The sequence below is a fragment of the Lepidochelys kempii genome, chromosome 1, assembly GCF_965140265.1.
Source record: "Lepidochelys kempii isolate rLepKem1 chromosome 1, rLepKem1.hap2, whole genome shotgun sequence".
Lineage (NCBI taxonomy): Eukaryota > Metazoa > Chordata > Testudines > Cheloniidae > Lepidochelys > Lepidochelys kempii.
Genome location: NC_133256.1, coordinates 171728154 through 171749510, shown reverse-complemented (window position 1 = coordinate 171749510; position 21357 = coordinate 171728154). Strand labels below are relative to the sequence as shown.

The 21357-nt window shown below is 41.1% G+C and overlaps 1 protein-coding gene across 5 annotated transcripts in view; it reads left to right on the top strand.

The window, feature by feature from the left end:
• Positions 1-306: 306 nt before the first annotated feature.
• The window catches only part of NCAM2 (neural cell adhesion molecule 2), a 557227-nt gene continuing 536176 nt past the window's right edge, over positions 307-21357 (top strand). For all 5 annotated transcript variants that reach the window (XR_012161242.1, XM_073363287.1, XM_073363298.1 and 2 more), the window contains exon 1: positions 307-471. Coding sequence is in view for 4 of the 5 variants with exons in the window: in XM_073363287.1 (XP_073219388.1) it covers positions 420-471 (52 nt within the window). In the remaining variant the exon portion in view is untranslated. The remainder of the gene's footprint in view (positions 472-21357) is intronic.

Sequence of the window (21357 nt, the reverse complement as noted above, 5' to 3'; positions counted from 1 at the left end):
CTGCTCCCCTGGGGTGCATGGGAGAGGCCGGACGGATGCCGGGGGGCGCCTCCCTCCCGCCGGGATGCACCAGCCCCCGGGGCCGGGCGGGGAAGGGAGCTCGGCAGCGGCGGCAGCAGCAGCAGCCGCGGGCTGAGCGGCGGAGGAATCCCCGCGCCTCTGTGTGGGGGGGGAGGGGGAGAGAGAGCACGCGCGGAGGGATACACGATACTTACCTCCCTCCCCCGCTGCCTCCCCACCGCCTCCTCCGCCGCCTCCCTGATATAGTGCGGCGCGGAGCGGCGCTGGCAGTCACTTGGCGAGCGGCGCTGCCCGGGCTGTGCGCGCGAGCCGGGAGCGGCGGCGGGCAGCGGTGGCTGGGTTTTCCTGTGCTCGGCACCTCTAACTTGGGAACTGTCCACCAGCGTGAGCTCCTGAACATGAGCCGCCTCTCTCTCTACCTGCTCGGATTGCTCCTCAGTTGCGGGCAAGGTAGGAGCGGGGCTTTTCTTGCATTTCCTAGCTACCCTGCACACCAGAATGCGCCCTAATTACAGTAACCAAAAATAAGCAAATGTCTCACTCCAAAGGCCATCGGGGGGAGGAAGCCTGTTTAACCTCTCCACCCCCCCAAAGTTGTGTTTTGTTATTTCTTATAAAATGTCTGCAAGGAAAAAAATAAGTCATTTAGATGGAAAAGAAAAGAAAAAGAGCTGGAAGATGCTAACTGTACTTAGCTGCTTTGCTTGGGATCTTGTCTTTTTTTTCTTAATTTTTTTTCTAATAATTAATGTGTTTGGGGTTGGTGGGGTGTGTGTGTGTTTGTGTGTGTGTGTGGTTTGTTTGCTTTTTTTTTTTTTTTTTTGGCAAGAGTTTGTGTCAGTTAAAAAACCCCTCAAACCGAGGCATGTTTTGAAATACAGGTCTGCTATTTTGTGTGCAGCCAACGTGGGCTTTATTTTTAGGAAAAAAGATTTTGTGCTCTCCCCTGCACTCCGTTGTCCGTGAGAAGTAATACTTGAAGCCTCCCTGTCAAGTTCTTTCTCCTTCTGTAATAAAAAGTGGCTGAGAATGGTTCATTTCAGTCTGTTGCAAAGTGAAGGTGAATTGTTGTGATCAGTAAAGCAGGGTATCTGTGACAGTGAGTTGAATATGTGAATATATCTCTGGATATAGGGGTGTGTGTATAACATTTAAAATAAAATAATGCTAAAAACGAAGGTGTTTGGAGAGAAGTGAAATATACTAAGATTACACCTGTATGTACTGTTTGCTTTAATTTTCCTTAGTACAAGTATACACATCCTACAGCAATTGTCCCTAAGATATAGATTTGTTATTTTCTGTGTTACCTATACATTTATTTCAGGATTTATGCTACTTTTAGGGAGCGAGAAGGTCAAGGGGGACTGGTGAAGAGGGGTTGTGCTTGTGGTTGTGACACATTGACTGTGCCCATTTGTGTAAACTAATTACACTATTTCAAACTGTTCAGACAAGTTTTTGGTGTTAATTTAAAACTGAACTAGATTGGTACACCAGTCTCTTCCTTCCCCCCTATTCCTTTGTACAAGGATCTACAAATTATATCTGGAATCACCACACTAAAGTCAAGGACCTGGTGAAAAATGATTGTGTGTATGTGTATCGCATGCAATTCTTTTTTTTTTTGGGGGGGGGGGGGATTTAAAAAAAAATCAGTCAAGGGATGGTGTAGGAGCTGGTGCTCCAGACAGTTTTCCCCTCCATTGCTTTTTCTGCCAGCAGGGGGTGGTAGAGCTCCATTCAGGTGATTGTACCTCTTAGTATCTGGCTGTATTAAGAAAAGAGAGTGAGAGTCTGAAACCAGTCTGTCTTCTATCATTCTTCAAGCACAGCTTGACATTTTGGATGTGAAGCCTTTCATTTCCCCCTCTTCTTCTTCCCCTCTCCCCCGCCTCCATAGGAGCTGAAGTGACACAATCAGATGCAGATTAGCAGCACGCACACACAGACCAGGAAGCGTTAGGAATGACTATCTACAGCAGAGAGATTTTATACACTAGCTTGTAAAGTGCCTGTGCGAACTGTTGCACCTTTTTTTAAAAAAGGCATTGGGGCTGTAGAGCACTGCAAATCCCCACTTAATGGCAGTTACGATTAAAGCTCCTGGCACACTAGACATTTTGTTTAAGAAGTGGTAAGTAGCAAAGAGCCATCAGATGCTCTCGAGCTATGCAGAAATGCCTCTGTGCTTTCACTATCTCTGAGTGAGCTCTGGAGCTATTGCAATTAACAATTCAGTAACAGTCTGGAGGATTTTCACCATAGCCATACACAGGGGTGGGGGAAGCATCCCTCAGAATTTGCATTGACCCAGCTAGGTGTAGAGGGTATATAGGTGGTGTTTGTAGTGCCTGGAAGGCGGCGAATGGAAGAAAGCAAGTTTGCAAATTGTGATTATTCTCTAGCTGCTCTTGGAAAGGATTACATAGCCTTGAAATCTAGCATTGCAAATGCCAGGAGTTACGCAGTGGGGTGAAATTTACAAATACCATTAAGGGAGACTGAACAAGAGTTTTAACAATGACAAATGAGAGAGGTATGTGTGTGTGTGTGTTTGGTACATATATAATATAGTATCTGGTGTCATTGTCAACAGAAAACCACTATTTTTGTAGAGCAAGGGAATTGTATTAGAAAATTAGGGAGAATGAGACTGACTAGATGTGGAAGGAACAAACAACCTCAATCGGCTGCAATAAATGGTGAATGGGAGTGAGAGGAGTATCTGTGTAATGAAAATCTCTCTATTTAGGTTGGTACAGGAGAAAAAAATCAGCATTTCTGAAAAATAAACATTGTCTGGGCAAGGAATGTATAGATAAAAGTTTACTCAAAGGAAATGACAAAAACTGAAGGATTTTTTGAAATGCCTTTCACAATCTGAAAGGCTGCTCTGTAAACACTTGGGATTTTTTTCTACTGAGTCTGAGTATTTGGGGATGCAGTAGCAAGGACATTCACATCACCAGCACAAGTATTTAAAAAAACCAACCTGAATCATATGTACATTATATTTTTTTAATAGAGAAGGAGGCTGGGTACAAAAATAAGCCAGTCAACAATCACTGGCATCATTTGCTTTGGAAATACTAAAAACCTAGCTCGAGGATTTATGTTTCCAGCAATATAGTTGCAGTGGATTTTATGAAGCATGATTGAAACTATTTCATTGGGAAGTGCTGTTAGATTGGGGAAAGGAAATGGTGATGTATTCCCTTTTAAGCAGTCAAAACGTTTTGAAACTAAGCAGCTGACTGTAAGCAAATGACAGAAGTGAAAAACTGACTAACTTAAGTGCTTATCAATGTCATAATTAGCTAACGAGGCCAAATACTCCCACTCCTAACTTTCATCACAGAGAAGCAAGTTCTTTTTCACTGGCAATGTCATTAAACTGCAACTAAAAAAGATATATTTTTTGTAACCTCTCATAGATGCTTAGACAATCCTCCAGTGTGGAAAGGCCCACATTAAATTAGTACGGGGCGGGGGGACACCACCAAAAACCAAAAATACCCCCAACAATTCTTGGCTATATATAAATTGATCTTTTAACAGATGTGGAAATATTCAAACAAAAGAGAGTAGGTTTACTCAATCTTTACTAGTAACTAGGGACACTGGTTGATAGTGAATGAAGCAGCTACCATTCAAGATGTCAATGTTCAAAATTTTACTGGTATGGGTAGGAGACTTTTCTCTGAGTTGCCACACTATAATCCTTCCCTTTTATTAAGTTGGAATACAAAAACTGCTACAGTCGAATTTCAGTTATTTTAAACACACACGATGATGCTGTGGTAAGAGATGCATTTGTATGCTTATCAAATGGTTTTCCCTGTCATGTCCTGTGCTTGAAGTTTCATCCTTCTCTGATGTAATATGGGGAAAGAAGCATGTTTTTAGTTCTCACCTCTTAGATGTTAATCTGTTCTGCTGCTGTGCTTCCTGCTAGCCACATGCAGTGTTTCCTTCCAGGAAGTCCTAATAAGGGTTTATTCATCAATCACGAACATCTCTCAAAATAGAGGCCAGGTGTGTCACACAGTCTGTTTTTGAGTGAGATTGCAGGGATGAAATACTGGCTCTACTAAAGTCAATGGGAATTGTGTCATTGACTTCAGTAGGGCCAGGATTTTACCCCAGATATCAACGTCTGGTTGGGTCAAGGTTTTGGGGACCTTCTGGTACCTAGAAAATCTCCTTTCTCTCCCAGTTACACATTTATAAAACATCAGCAACAAAATAAAAATACACTCCTACCCTCATCTCCCCCAAAAGGAAGTGCACTGCAGCCAACCCGGAATGTCTGAGGGTCTACTGTTCACCAACTGATGGAAGAGTCGTATTTTGGGTGGATACAAGGATACCTGGAAGCTACAACAGAATGATCTTTTACCAAGGAAAGGGTTGTTTCTGAAGTGTCACCTGAAGATGGATGGTGAAGAAACTGAATGTTTCTTACAAACATCCAAATAAACATTTGGAGAGTGGAGGAATTTTAGTTAGTTTGCAACAGCACTATGAAGTGGAAAAAATGGAGAGGAACTCCCAGGTGCTCTTTTATAGAATAAAGCACTAGAGAGAAAGTACTGATTCTTCCTAAGAGTTTGAATTAATGTTTTTGTTTTGTTTTCTAGTGGGAGTTGTTTGTTTATTTAATAATACTTTTATCATGCTTTATGAGTGTTAACATAGAGAAATGACCAAATTATAAATGTTTTGCAGGAGAAAATGCACTTCCTGCTTTTTTAAAAAAGACCTTGGAACTTGAACACTATATTTATTTGCCTTTTTTGTGACCTTTCTGCAGAGGTTGTCCAGCCCTGATGATTGTATTATGTTTGTACATGGTTTTCTTAAATTATTGAAGGATATTTACATTCAGCTGATGCCACAGATTCCCATTCAGAAAGGTCAAGTTATTAAAATGACGACATTTTAGAAAATTATGACTTATACTTTTGTTTAAATTACAATTTGTGGCTAATTATGCTGTTGTACCTGCATTGTAAGGTACAGTATGAGAAATGAGGACACATATTTCACTCAGTTATGGAATTCAGATAGTCCTTTATATCCAGATATTAGGCATGGAACTATTCCAAATTATTCCAGATAAGGATCTGTCCCATCTCATCTTAAAGGACATTTTTGATTTTTTAACATTTATTTATTTTATAAAATTAGGGTAATTGGTTAATGAAGCATATCCTAGGGTTGCCCATATTACAAATTATAATTATTGGACTGGGTCAATTTAATGATTTTGAAGGTCACAAAGTGAAGTGGCTTGGCAAGAAAAATGTGGATATTCTATTAAATTGCAGTAGTTCAAGATTTTTGAAGGCACATTTAAGGCTTAGAGACTAAAATTATGCCTGTCATCTTAAAAGTATCTTATTAATATCAAACATTTTAGATTTGATCAATTATGATAGCTAAATCTAAAAAAAAAAAAAAAAAAAATCCCACAACTCTATCCTCTAGCCTGTTGATAAATAATTGAATTTTCAGTGGCTAAATTTTAACTCAGAATAATTTCCAATTACAAGTTCAGCATTTAGAACGCTATTTGGTAGTACTTCAGTAATCTCACGACGGCTAGTTTCAAGATAATGCTTCACTTCAACAAATTGATATTTTGAATAGTTTTCTTACATTGGTAACCAAAATGAGCCCAATGTTATTTTTTTAAAGATGTCCAGTACTATGAACTGGTCTTAAACAAATTATTATTATTATTATTTATTAAATACTCTCTAGTCACTTTAATTAATACAATTGTTTTTAAACCAGATACCTTCAAAAGTAAGACAGGAGATTGAGATGCTTGTTTTTCTTCCTTAGAACTCGAATCTGACTTCAGTTACGCTGGTGTGAGTCCAAAGTAACTCCACTGACTTCAAAACTTCATTAACTCAGGCCAGCTTCTCTGGATTTACACCAGTGTAACAGATCAGAATCTGTCTCTTAACTTGTGCAGTGAAAGTAACTATAGGAGGTTAGTCAGTACAACCCAAAAGAGCATAAGATAGCTTATACATTGATTGATGATAGCAATTTATGCTGACAGACGTGATTTCAAAATTCCTTTATTTTACTGAAAATAAAATACATATTCAAATAGATTTAATAATTAACACTCAGCAAAACAAAACCAAGACAACAAAAAAACATAAGACTGGCCATACTGGGTCAGACTAAAGGTCCATCTAGCCCAGTATCCTGTCTTCCAACAGTGGCCAATGCCATGTGCTCCAGAGGGTATGAACAGAACAGGACAGGTAATCATCAAGTGATCCATCCCCGTCTCCCATTCCCAGCTTCTGGCGAACAGAAGCTAGGGACACCATCCTTGCCCCTACCAAAACCAAAACCCTGCCAAAACTAACACTGCCCCCTGAAAAAAAACATTGCCAAGTAAAAATCACAGGTGTTTTATCTTTTCTGTTGGAAAAGTTTCTATTGTTTTGTAAAACAGAAACAATAACAAATATATACAGACAAATATACTTTTATAAGCCCTTGCTCAGCACATGTAAGCACATGGTGAACTTTAAGCATGTGAGTAGTTCGGCCTGTGAGTAGTTCCACTGAAGCACCATGGGCCTGATCTACAGCCTAGAGTAGTTAATTGGAGTCTTTCTACTGATTTCGGTGGGCTTTGGATCAGGCCCTAGCACTTGCACAAGTAGCTTTCTGATTTGGAGACACAATAAACAGTTTGGATTTTGAAGAAATATAGATTGGGAAGATACCATCTAGTTGGATAACTTTTGATGTGATTTATGGAACACACTTTCTTTAAGGACTTAATTAACAGAACATACATCGTGATACACCTATGCTTCAGAATTTACAGCTTTAATGACCTGGCACCGAAGCAGTGTCTTGAACTTCTGAGTCTAAAGTAAGATCTACTGCAAAGTGAGATATGTGTACTGTAATTATTAATTTCTAGAAAACTATTGGCGCCATGGCCAAATTCTGTTCACTTTACTCAAATGAGTATTTCCACTGACTTCAATGAGACTATATGTGTGAGGATAACAAACAACACTTGGCCTTCTAAAAGGAATTATTTCCTTCTTGTTTCCAATGTGATTAATTTCAGTAAGGAATGATTATGCACTGAACCATGTTTCTATATGATGAATTTTGGGTTATCTGCAGTTGCTACACTGTCATAAACAAACTACTGTAGAATAGTTCTGTAATGTTTTCCCTTATCCTTCATTTTTTTTAGAATAGAAATATATTGTTTATTGATTTCCTGTACGATTTAATGTGACCTGTTGAGAACATTGCAAATAGGATTAAGAGAGGAACTTTGTTCTGAATATGTCTGTAAAATAATGCATTGATAGATCTTTCAGTAAGCCTGCAGCCATATTAAAGACAGGCTGTGATCTCCTCCGTTCTCACACTGTAAACACGGTCAGGTCTGATTTGGTCAGCACTTGAACAGAAAACATCCAAGGAAAATCTGGATGCTTCAGGAAGTGATTTTGATAATTCAGTAGGTTGGGGCATAATTCCTTCCCAGTCAGAACTGACAAATACCACCTTTGAGACAAGATATAAAAATAGGGTTCTGATGGTTCATGGGCATCAATAGTACCATGACTCTTCTCTGAAAAATAGGTTATCCTTTTTCCTTTATATCCTGGCTAAATTTGTTTGTGTTTTGCCTACCTAAAATTCTCTATGTAATTTCATCTGGGTAGATTATTTTTTATTTCTTGTTCTAAACAGTTGTACAATGTTGCTGAGCACTCATAAACAACTACCAAAGGTGGATGCATTTCAGCAGTTTGTGAAGTGGTTCTTTAATGATATATCATTTCGTAAAGCTCTTTAGAATTTTCTGGGTTGAGAAATGACACATAGATATAAGACATTAAGAATAATAATATACTCCTGTTTCTGGCATCTGCAGTTTCCTTTTCTAATCAATGAAGTTTACACTGAATATTTACAATGTAGCCCTATTTTAAATACAAAGAAGAATTGTGGGGTTTTTGTGTAGACTGAAATTCTTAAATGGAAGCAGATGGGCACTATACTAGACAAAATGATGGTGTCCTCAGTGTTTTATTCAAATAGCATTCTTTGGAACATATCATGGAATCCAGAGTGAAACAAATTTCCCTTAGTGTTCTCATTATTAAAACACACTGGACCATGTTCAGGCCTGGTGGTAGGGTGACCAGACAGCAAATGTGAAAAATTGGGATGGGGGTGGGGGTAATAGGAGGCTATATAAGAAAAAAGACACAAAAATCGGGACTGTCCCTATAAAATCGGGACATCTGGTCACCCTACGTGATGTAGACAGGTTCAAATCCATTCATTTCAAGAGAGTTGCAGCCGGGCTGAAGTTGGCCAACATTGTTTAGAGCTTTGTGAGGGTGGCTTTAAACCTGGCCTATGTTTCAAATGAGGAATTTCAAATGGAGATGAGGTATTTGGAGAGAGAGGTATTGAGCAGTGAGAAATAACAGCACTTCTGCCCTTGTGGTACAGATTGTATGCAGGTATTTCCAAAATACCTCCAGGATTGCCACTTTAATAAATCACAGAGAGGGGTGGTTCTGTTCTTTGCTCATGAATAATGCAAACTCTAGAATTTCTCTTAAACTATAAATAAAAGATACTGTACTTTTTCTACTAAATAATCAAAGCAAAATAAACAAAAACTAATCAAATATTTGTTTCTGTTTATGACATGCTGAGGGGTGATTGGTAGAAATAAAATAGTACTACCATTTTCTTTGAGTCACTGAACATTCATATAGTGTTTATGAAGTGGATACTAGAAGTATGGTTAGAATAGTGTCCAACCAGTAAAAGTATGGACTCTTGTATTTTAGGTTTATGCCCAGGGGGCATTGCCCAGGTCAAAGCTTTGTTGAAAGAATATTTTTGTAGGGGCATTTATCTTTCAAGGCAAATGCACTGTTTGTGGTTTGTGCATGTCTCAGAGGCTTTTTTATTTTCTTTTTTGGTATGGTCTATGGCTTTGTGGCACCCATCAAAATTATTTTTAAAGCGTTCAGTATTCAGATCATGTTGCTAAGTCATTGAAGCATTGTGGCTGAATGATTGGATGTTAAATGGATTTGTGCCAATTTATGTGCCAGGCATTGAGTCCAACAGCTTCTTAGCACTTGGGTAAAATTCACTTCCTCTCCCCACACCCATCCATGGGTTTGTATTAGAATTCTGTGACTATTTTTGATCATGTATGCTGTATGATTTATATGATTCTTTTTACAATTGTTATTTTGCTTGTTGGACTTTTTTTACAACAACTTCATTGTTGAAGTAGCCTGGTTTTACCATTCATAGCAAAATGAGATTGCATAAGTATCCTTTATTTCTGGTGGGAGTTCATTCCCCTCCTGAGTATTATTGCTGTGCCAAGAGCATTAGCTGAAAATTCTATTTGCTGGCATGTTGATGCTTTTAAAACTATTCTTTGTTATGTGTTTTTTATATATTTTGTTGTGTGTGTACTTTTTCTGTCACACTTCCAGACATCTGAGTGTAAGAAAAGACCTCTGTGGACTGACACCTGAGGAACTTCTTCCTTTATTCTATTCACCCTATGAGTACTCAGTTTGTGATACCTTCAGTTAGCTGGGACGGTGGTTGGATTCTCATTCTGCTTTGTGTTATATGTTAACAGTAGAGCTGATTGGAGAAATTATTTTTTCCTGTGACCATTTTTGATGAAAAACAATTTTGTTCTTGTAGAAAAATTTCCTTGATTTTTTTTCCAAGTATCACAAAACTGAAAAGCCAAAAATGGGGTGTGGGGGGAGACTGATTTCTTGATGAAAACTTAACATTTTATGGCAACCCAGACATTTTCAGACATTTTTCTGTGTTGTTAAAATGATCGCACCACACCTGTAGCAGGGGGAACGTTGTCCGGGCTTCCCAAAGGAAAGTAGCAGTACTTTATGGTGGTGGGAGAAGGAGGTAAGAAACTACTGCAAAAAGGTGGGTGGCAGTCAGCTTTGCAGCACTGATTCTTCTCCAGGAATATAAGGGACAGAAGGCTTTAAAGGTGCAAGCCCTGGGTGTTGGAAACCCTTTCTCCAAGCAGCAAGCAAGGCAGCACCCACCTTCCCTCCCCTAGAGGTTCAAATGTCAGGTGTGGTTAGGATCTGCTGTGGGCATTGTGCTAGTTGCTCCTTTATAGGGGGGCTGGGAAGAAATTTTCCCTCACAGCATATTGGCTTCGGTGGAGTAGGGTTTTTTCGCCTTCTTCACAGTGGGTGTGAGGGAGGACCTTTTTTTTGGTGAGGAGAAAAGGTGGTTAGGCAATATGTCGCAACTTATTTTGTAAATGTGGGGCATGTGTCCAGGCCAGGTATTCCTAGAGGGAAGGCATCCAGTGACCAGATAAATTGCCTAGTAAAGGACTTAAAAGAAGGTGCTGGTTAAAGCACTGAATGGGGGTTCAGGGCTCCTATGATTGGTATGGCAGGGAGTCATTTGACTAAACATAGAGTTACCTGCACTGTACACTTTTATCTGCCAGGTAGTCTGAGATGTCTAATAATAAAGTTGCAGTCTGATTAAATCCATATCAAGAGTCTTCTGCCCTTCTTTTGGTATAGCCCAACAAAAGCTATTTTCCATTTCTTGGTTTTTTTTTGTTTGTTTTTGTTTTGTTTTTTCCAGTTCTGATGAAAATTTTTGACCAGAACTAGAAAACAGGCAGTTCTTATACATTTATTATTATTTATTTGTATTTCTGTGGTGTCTAGGGGCCCTAATCATACACAAGGACCCCATTGAACTAGGTACTTTACGAACACAGAACAAAAAGACTATCTCTGCACCAAGTTTGTCATCTCTCATCCTGCTTTAGTGCAGCTTTGTCAATCCTAATTTTTTGGGCAGGAAGAAATGTACATTTGCTCCTGACTTTTTGCATGATCTCACCTTCTGCAGCTGAGTTGGAAAGTCACCAGGTCATCTTTCAGATTTCAGTTTGTTTGTTATTTGAGTTTATACATAAATTGTAAGAACGGATTTTTTACCCATTTGAGCCTTTTGTTTTTGAAAGTGAAATATCTCCTTGCTTATACCCAATCTGGTCTAGGTCAGTCTAGAGAGCAGTGTTCTTTTCTGTGTGTATGTTTTTAAATGGAGAATACATCATGATGCTACCACTTTAGAAACATTTATATATAAGCCTTATTCAAAATGTCTTCTGTTTTATACCAAACAGTATACTGCTTAATCACAACTTGAATGTCCTTGTGACTATTTTCAAGATTCTGAATGTGAATGGGTCCAATCCTGAAGGATGCAGAGTACCCTCCACTCACATTAAATTCAAAAGGAGTTGACAGTGCTGAAAATCTCTGGGGGTTGCTCCGCAACTCAAAGGACTTAGCTGCAGGTTTTGGTGGTCTAACACAAGGCTGTATTAACCCATAGATGTGGACGTTTATGGAGAAGTGTCCTATTTCTACTAATAAATACAATGCTGGAAAAGCTGACTGTGTATAATGAATTTTATAACTTCATCTGTCAATATTTAATCTAAAAATCAGCAGCACATGAAAGAAATGTGAGGAGAGCTCAAGGCACAGCTTGTGAGACCTTAGCATCTCTGAGGACATGAAGCGGTCTGCCAGAGAAGGGACTCATCAGACTTGGAAGGCAGAATCTTATTCTTACCATATTTGTAACACACACACACATTTTCTTGTTACATACATCATCTAGAGTATTGTTTACATATTTATTAAAAAGAGTAAGATATTGTGAATTAAATATTTTTGTGTATTTTTAATATTTGTCATGATAAATCATTTTGTCATGAACTTATTACATTGTGTATTATAGTATATACATTATATTATATATTACATTTGGTGACTAATGTCTCAGATAATGTATGAACAGAGTGGGAATAGTTAACTTTGTTTGGCTATACTGAGAGAAGGACAGGAGACACTTGATATGGATTTTAATAAGGCTGCCACTTTATTATTAGATGTCTGGGACTACCCAGCAGATAAAGTGCACAGTGAAGGCAAATCCATGTTTATTCAAATCATTACCTAGGGCTTCCACCCCCTTCATATTCCATCCAGGTTCCCCAGCCAATCCATGGCTTGGACATTACCGTCCAACCCCCTCGTAGGAGGGTTAAGGTGGACTATAAGAATGGGGAGGGGTTGGCTCCTCCCTCCCCTGTTCTGTTCCCTTATCCCGCACCTCCTTTTAAGTGCTTTAGCAGGCTATTTATCTGGTCAATGGATACCTTCCCTATGGAGTACCTGCACTGGACACCCGCCACCAGGAGGTGCCAGCAATTAGCTTGGCTGCCTCCCCCACGAACCCAGTTGGGTTCCAGACATTGCCCAATAGCCTCTTTTATAGCAGCTCAAATATGTGAAGCCCCATTCTCCCGAAATAACCCATTGTGCCTTGCACTATGCCAGGATTATCAAGGACGTCAGCAGCTGGATTGTCAATGACCAGGTATCGCAACCTCTGCCCCTCTGTAGTGGGCAATATCTGTGACCAGCATTCCAGATCCTGAAATTGGAAGAACTCCTTAAACTTCCTTTATAGCTGAGCTGTGTGCCTGGAGCCAAGAATTTCCATGCCACTGATAACATCATATACTGAGGCTCCATAGAGCCAGTGGCATCTGCTCAGGTTCGTTGCTAGCTCCTGGTGCAAGCTCAGAAAATCTGTCAAACTGAAAACGAGACAAGGTGTCTGCTATGCCATTATTCATCTCTGGCATGTGCTTGGAAGAAAAACAGATGTTAAGGTTTAAACATTGTAGAACTCACTAACTTCATAATCCTCTGTGATCTGCACGTTTGGCAATTAATAATTTGTACCACTGCCATGTTGTCGCACCAGAAACATGCCCTTTACTTAGTCAGCTCCGGTCCCCAAATAACTGTTGCAACTAAAATGGGGAAGAATTCCAGGAAAGTCATATCACACACAGCCCCAATTTGCATCCAGATAGCAGGTCATTTCTGGGCACATCACCTGCCTTGATAAAACAGGCCAAAACCTGTACCCCCTGAAGCATCCGAATGGATTTTTAACCCCCCACCCCCCGTCATAACCATTACTTCCTCCACAATGACACCCCATTAAATTGGCTCAAAAAACGTTCCCACACCTTCAAGTCTTCCTTCATCTCTCTATTAACTCGTATGTAATGGTGTAGCCTGGCTATGCCCACTGTTGCCACCACAATCCAGGCGCAAAATGCTCACCCCAGGGCAACAACCATGCAGGCAAAGTTCAAGTGCCACAGAATAGACTGCAGGTCTCGCAGCATGGATTTTTTTTTTTTTTTGGCTCTTACAGCTTTCCTGAGCAATCTCAATAGCTCCAGAAGCTTATCCTGAGGGAGTCGCAGAATGCACTCCCTGGTGTCCAGCTCGATCCCCAGGTAGGTCAACATAGTGGAAGGGTCCTCTGTATTTTCTTCCACTGGAGTACCCCCAGTCATTTAGCCAGGACCTGAAATGTGTCCAACAGGTGAACACACCCATCTGACCCACCTTGTCCCACAAACAAAAAGTCGTCTAAATAATGCACTACTTGGCATAGTCCAGCTGCCCGAAACCACTGCCCAGTGCAACATTGTACTAATTTTTTCAGATGCTGAACCAGATACCAAACAGCCCATGGGCATAACCTTGTCACAATACAATTGTCCCTCAAAAGAGAAACCCAAAAGGTCAAAGTCCAATGGGTGCACCGGCAGCAGTCAAAAAGCAGACTTGATATCACACTTAATGTTAGCCATTAGTGCCCCCGGGCCACAAGACCTAACCATACAAATGGCTTCGTCAGTGGGGGAATAGTGCACGAACATATCGCCGGGTCTATCCCATCATTAATAGAGCCGACTCGTGGGTATGAGAGGTGATGAATTAATTGGTATGTCCCTGGAGTCTTGGGGATCAAACCCAGGTGAGAAACCCTTAAGTTTTCTATAGATAATTGATCAAATGGCCCTGCCACCCTGCCCTCATTTAATTCCTGTGTAATCTTTTCTTGAGCAATATGTCCCATCCCAAATACTGACTTCAATTTTTTTGACATCACATGGGTCCTATTCTCTGAAATGGGGATCTGAAATCCCACAGTAAACCCCTCCCACAAATATGCTCCATCTGTTTTGTTAGGGTAATCACAGAGGAGAACCCTTAACAGCTCCGACCTAATTGGTGTTGGTGCCCATGCCCATTGCACCATCCTCAGCTTGCCCCCTTCCCCTGCTTCTGTTCTGTGAACATAATCTGTTCCAACCGAACAACCTGTGGCTGGCACCTCAGCCACCCGCAATCCTGTTTCCTCCTTGTGACCGTCCCCTACCGCTCTGGCAAGAATGGGCTGAATGGGTCCCAAAACATGTCTCGCAAACATGCCTAAATTTACAGGTACTGCAAAAACAACCACGGTCATTAAATGCCTGCAAATATCATTACATGACTCAGGCCCCTACTGAGCTTCCTATGGGATGAACAAGCTACTGTCTGTGTGAACTCCTGGTCCCCTCGGAGTCATCCACTCCAATCACAGTGTGTGATGACGTATGTCCCACTGGATCCCAGTTTGTGTTGCTGCCTTCAATCTAAACTGCTCATTATAATTAAACCAGGATATGCCCCTAAACATATTGTATGTCCGCCTGATTATGTCCATACACTTAAACAAGGGAGGGCTTCTCTCCGGGTAAGCCTGTACTATCACACCTGCGTAGATAAGGAAGGGAGCCTCTCAATTTTCCCATGTTCTAGGCACGCTTGGCTGCTTGGGCAGCTCTCTATTCTGCTTGCTCTGCCCATGCTTACTCTCTGTCAACACCTCCCTGTGCGACAAGGATAATATGACCATGTATTCCCCTCTCAGGATTTTATCCTTAATTGTACTGAGAAGGTGAACTCCATCGGGTCAGCCACCCCACCATAACTGTACTTGAGACTGACTTATGGGGTATTCTCAGTGCCCTGCACCTCCCTAGCTCCCCACAGGAACCTCTACTCTATCCCATGAAGTTGTATTTCCTAACAGCCGTTGAGTCAAAATGTGCCCAGGGGCTTCATCCCCACCAGGGGCTCCCATATCTGTGCGGGGGATCTGCCCCATCTGCCCATCTCCTGCCTCCCAAACTTGAGCCCAGGCTGGGCCCACCCTGTCACCCCGTCCAGACCCCTCACTCAGAGATCCCTGAAGTTGTTGCAACAATTGCAAACTAGCTTGAAGCAGCTGTATAACACCATTAGTGTCCCCCTCAAGGGTGTGCCCCTCAGACGGGTCTGTCATGGGTCTCTGATAAGACAGAGAGACCCTGTCTGTCTGCTCCCAGGCTAGACTATCTATTACCCCGTTAGGACCACTCCTGTCTTCCCCAAGTAAACTCACAGAGGGACAGTTTGAACCCAGACCCCACAGCTCACTGAGGCCCTTGCAACAATTACTTTTTGCCACACTGCAAGCCAGGATATCACCCATGCCAACAATCGCGCCCCGCCCCCACAACCTCTGTCTTTTGCAGATCATACTGCAATTAGCATGGCCCCCATCTCTTGAGTTCAGTGGAGAAGAACATCCTGGTTCTGGGTGAACCCATATAATTTGAAAGCTCTGCAATGCTGTTGAAACAACCTCAGAAACAACTTCACTGACCACTTGTCGCACAGCACTGCTGATGGTCCCACTAGCAAACACAGCCTGCCCACCTGCATGCGTGGATGCTTCCCCATGAGCATCTCCATCCGTCAGCCCATGAGGCCTGCTGTGTGGAAAAAGGGGCTTCCAACACCCAGGGCTTGCACCTTTATAGCCTTCCAACCTCACATTCCGGGGGCGGGGGTGAATCAGTCCCACAAAGCTGATCACTGCTCACCTTTTGCAGCAGTTTCTGATCTTCTTTTGCCCTCTCTCCACCTCCATAAAGCACTGCTGTCTTCCTTCAGCAAGTCCAGACAGTGTTCCCCCTGCTTCGGGGGGTGCGGTGTGGTCATTCTCAAAGATTCACTGAGTTGACTCTGAGCTTTGCCCTACACTTATTTGACACAAGTCTTTCCTTTGAGCTGTGCTTCCATTCACTGACCAAATACAATGTAACTGAATTATCCAAGCTCAATTTTTCTGCAGTATTATTTTCTTTTTAATGGGGGTAAATCGTCTCACTCAAAGCTGCTCACCTTTTAGATGTAGGAGGGCTGGTTTAGTGTTAAAGTAGCACGTTAGTGATCCACAGGTCCAAGTGGCATCAAAACAGCTGGTTATACTGAGAAATTTAGTGCTTGATCTGCTGGTAATAATTACAATACATAAATAAATAAAACACGTTTTTGCACAGTACAGGAAAGATATAAGTCTATTTGAATGTAGGTGATCTCTATCCAATTTTTAATGCCTAGGTGTTCAGCTATTGAAATCAACACTCATAACTGACATCGTTGTTCGTCTTAGAAGAGGCGCCCAAGACTAAGCAAAAGTGGAATCTTTCCTTCCTTCTTAATGCTATTTGTCTTTAAATATATAGGCTAGCCAGTTATGTGGTGAGTCAGTTAAGAAGTGATGTTCTTTAGACAGCAGAGAAAATGTACCATCTCATAAGAAATGATATCTCAGGTTTGTTAAATTAACATTTGTTGCATCGTCTCTGGTCAAGATAACCATTGATCTTCTTCATAATAACAGAGGAATAAAGTGATCTCTGATCCAGCTGTTGACATGGAAAGAGAGGACCTATTAATAGTGAAGAAATACTTTGGAAAGGAGGTAAAGGAAGCACCATTTTGTAGAGGTTGGAGCAGCGGAACTAGGAAGTAGGAAACCTGAGCTCTGTTCTTAGTTCTCCCACTGTCATATCCTGTGACCTAGGTAAATTACTTCATCTGTGTACCTCGGTTTAATAATCTATAAAATGGGAATACAAGTACTTAGCCACTTTTTGTAAGGTGGTTTGATATTCTTACATAAAAGCCACTACAAGTGTGAAGTATTGTGATATTAATGAAGAAAATCAAGCCTGGAGGTTTTTTTTTCTTAGTTGTCCTGAAGGATAACTGTTTTTCTGCACATAAACTGTGATAACATTTTACCAACTTAGAAGCAAATCAGCAACATTTGTGGCATAGTCAAATTAGTTGTTTCTGGATTCATAGTCTATTGAGTTTATTGTGTTATTATTTATTTATATTATGGTGGTATCGAGAAGCTTCAGCTCCCCATTAATCTCCCCATTTTACTAATTCAAAATGAAACAAAGAGAAACTAACTGCTTACCCAAGGTTACAGAGGAAATCTATGGTAGATGCAGATCTATGGTAGATGCATCTGATTTGCACAATAGTGTCGTAACTACAAGATCATCCTGCCTCTGTTATATGACAAGACAGGTGTTCTCAATCTTTTTCTCTCTGAGCCCTCCCCCCGAATACACTGTAAAAAGAAAAAAAAAAAACTCCACAGACTATCTCTGCCACAGCAACTGTTTTTTTTTGTTTTGTTTTGTTTTGTTTTTTGCATATAAAAGCCAGGGCCAGCACTAGAGAGTAGCAAGCAGGGCACTGCCTGGGCCCCATGCCACATGGGGCCCCATGAAGCTAAGTTAGTCAGGCTTCAGCTTCAGCCCTGGGCACTGGTGGGGCTCAGGGCACAGGGCATCAGCCCCATGTTGTGGGGCTTCAGCTTTCTGCCCTGAGCCCCACCAAATCTAATGCTGGCCATACTTGGTGCCCACCCACCCCCGACACCTGCTTGGTGTGGACCCCTGGTTGAGAACCACAGTGATAAGACATAGTAGCATAACTGGCAACAAAGGTGATGATTAGTATACTAATCTCACTCCTTCAGTCTCTCGGAGCAAAGAATATCCTCTACCCCCTCAGCCTCTATCTCCGGGGCCTTGAAACTTGCATGAGGGAGTTGGGGCCAGACTGGTTGGTCAATGTGGTGATTCAGCACACCTCCAAGGGCTTCTGTGGAAACCAACCTGGAACCTAAATCTTCGCTCCCATTGCAGAGTACCCAAGGGAGGACCCTGGCACTATCACTATCTGACCTGCCCCAGGGGATGAATTCCTCTCCAGTGCAATTCCTCTCCCAGGACTGTAGTTGGCCCAAAATATGTGTACTGATGTCCGACTAAATGCCATCCCTACATTATTGAAAAGACTAAGCACAGAACATACAAAAGTATATATCAGTTATATTCTGAAGCATATCCTCTTGAGTCTGTTCTGAGTAGTCATTGATTTAAAAAAACAACTAAGCAAACACTCTCTTTGCTGGGAAATTTAAGAAAAATTGCCAGAGTTTTCATAAGACCTTGATACAAACATTGTTTTATGCACTCAGCTCAGTACTCTGGCTCTGTAGGAGTAATTACAATAAAATATGATACAGTCAAGATTGTTTTTCATAGTTTTGAAATAATCGCTCATGGTTTATCTCTTTGAAGGACGAAAACAAATTCTTTCTCCTTACCAAATTGTTTTCCCTCTGTGGGAAAACCGATCATTTTGTTTTTCCAGGTTGGTCTTGAGTGTGGGACTGCTAACGTTGTATCATTGTTTTGGAATAGGTTATATGAGAAAAAGGGAGGTCATACTTTGAGCCTTCCGGTACTTTTGTATCTCTCCAGGGCTGGCCTTAGGGAAAATGGCACCCTGATGAACTTTCTTTGGCACCCTTTAAGTACTGCTCCCTGAGCAGAGGGCAGCTGCTCAGCAGGCAGAGCAGCAGCAGGTGGAGTGGCGGCGGCCCTGTAGGAGTTATGCTGCTGGGAGGGTGGAGAGGGGACATGTCTGAGCCCCTGGCTCCCACTCCGCAGCCCCATTTACCTCCTCCTCCTGCCTCCCAGGTGGACTTGTCCCTTCTGCAGCCTCTTGACCCCGGTGACCTCGGCAACCTGGGTGCTGTATATCTCTCTAACAAGACTTATTACTAAAGTTTCTGGACCAAGAGTCAATATACTTGAGTTCTGTTTCCTACTCTTTACTGATTTTTCAAATCAGTCATTTTAGAGTGACTTTTGCACTATGGAGTACTGTTTCTCTTTATTTAAAACAGGGATGATCATGCACGGCCATCTTTGTATTTTGCTTTGAGGCCTATGGATTTTTTTTTAAGTGTACACATTATGAAAGTGCTAGATTTTATCATAATGGTAATGTTAGTTCAAGAATTAAACAAACAATAAAGCCATAACAATTTTGATTAGAAAAAATCAAGGAAATACTAAAAGTAATTGATAGGGAATACTTTTATTTAAAAGAAGGCACTTTGGGAGGAACCTTGTACATACAACCAAATAGCCAATATTTGCCTACAAAAGTGGAAGTTATTATCCAGGTGGATGCTCTCACCCACATTTTTTGATACAGGGAGCATTCTGGAATACCAGCTCTGACACATAGTTCCAAAACAACTCCTTACACAAAGGAGATGAAGGAGCAATCAGAGAGAAAATGGGTGTGTTCCATCCATAGTTATATTCACATGATACTGAACATCCACTGCAACAAACTGGAGAAGCTTTGTAAATATCAATATAACCTATTTCAACTTAGGTCTTGGAGATGGGAGAAGAGGAATTACTAGGAGGAACAGGAACAAGAGGTAGATTGCAAAGGAGGGTTCATTCTGGGGCCCCAGTGTCATGGTAGTTTTCAGAACAGCCTGTATTGCATATTAGGTAAGTTTGGGATGGCTAGCAGAGGCTCCATGATACAACTTTGCTTGTGGAGCACATATGTTGTTTATGGTTATAACTGGCGACATTTAGAGATAACAGTCCTTCCTTCAGCATGTTCTGCCAATTCCCAGCTTCACAAACTCATGGCTTTGTGTCCCATCTAAGTTTTTCACCTAGATTTAAGTGCTATTTGGAATTAGCCATATAACAACAATCATAAATATGTTACTTATCTAGGAACTTTCAACTGAGGATTTCAAAATAATAAGGGCTGATTTATGCTTCTTGCTTAGATGAGCTGCACTGCAGAAGATGATGTGCCACCTAAATGGAGGTGGCTGGAGACACAAGGGGTGACATCTCGGCTCCACTGATGTTAATAGCAAAACTTCCAGATACTTCAGTGGGGCAGGGATTTCACTAATGCCTCCTGTGTTTTGAGGGGAGTATGTTGGGAAGTGTCCCTTGCTACAGCCATGGTAGTGCCCTCCCCAGTGCATTTCCCTGCCTTTGTCCCACACAGAGACACCTATTCCAGGGCCACTAGAGCGTCTGGAAGTAATACCAGTCACTCCTGTCATGTGCTGAATACTACTGGGAAGCAGAGAGACTATGCCTCCATTCTCTTCTCCGCTCCCCCCCACACCACAAAGGTGGATTGGGGCAAAATAACTCCCTGCCTCTACACTGTTAGGGAGACATAATCTCTCCCCCACCTCTAAGTTAAATGGTTACTATTGACACTGTTTTCCACCTGAGTAATATGATTGTATGGAAAGGTAATCTGATTTGACCATGGTTACAAAGTGATTCAGGGGTAGAGCCAGGAACAGCACTCACCTGCTCTATGTCCCTAGACCGCACAGCCTTGTAGGTAGTACGGTAATCCCCAAAAATGCAAGTTTGAATGTTGCAAAGATTTTTAACTTTTAACACTACATTTGAAAGTCTTTAAGCTTTGCAATTATATGTTCCATAACCTGTTAGCATTGTATATTGAGTAAACATTTCCTGCAGATGAGAGAAATCTGAGTAAAATTAATCTTTCTTTGTTCTATTTGAATTTAAATACAGTTGCTTCTGCTTTAGCATGACTTGCTCAACAAGGACAGCCCTATTTGTATTACAAACTATGATTTGTAACATGCAATATATATTTCTTTTTTCTAATCTTAATTGTTAACTTTTCCAGAGCAAATCTGTCACTTTGACAAGGTGGATTTCTTATTTAATCTCCAGCCTTTAAAGCAATCCTGTGAAAAAGATCCTTTCTGAGTCCAAGTTCTTCGTTGTCGTGTTGCTAGAGTGCATTTCTGACCAGAATGCAAAGTAGTTTTAATCCATACATCCCTTTTTCTGTACTGGGATAGATGCCAAATCTATGTCAGTAATTAACTTTTGAATGTCAGCTGTAACAAATACAGTTTCAGTGTAATTTGACCAGTTAACTAGTTAAGACAAATGAACTGTTTTCATGAAATAGTGCTAGGGTATATTTTGGATTCACAGAAATATTCAAGCTGTATCACATCTCGAAAGAGAGGGCGAGAGAGGGCAAGAGTGCAAGAATATTCAATTTGTAGAATTTTTTTAAGATTGATTTTTAA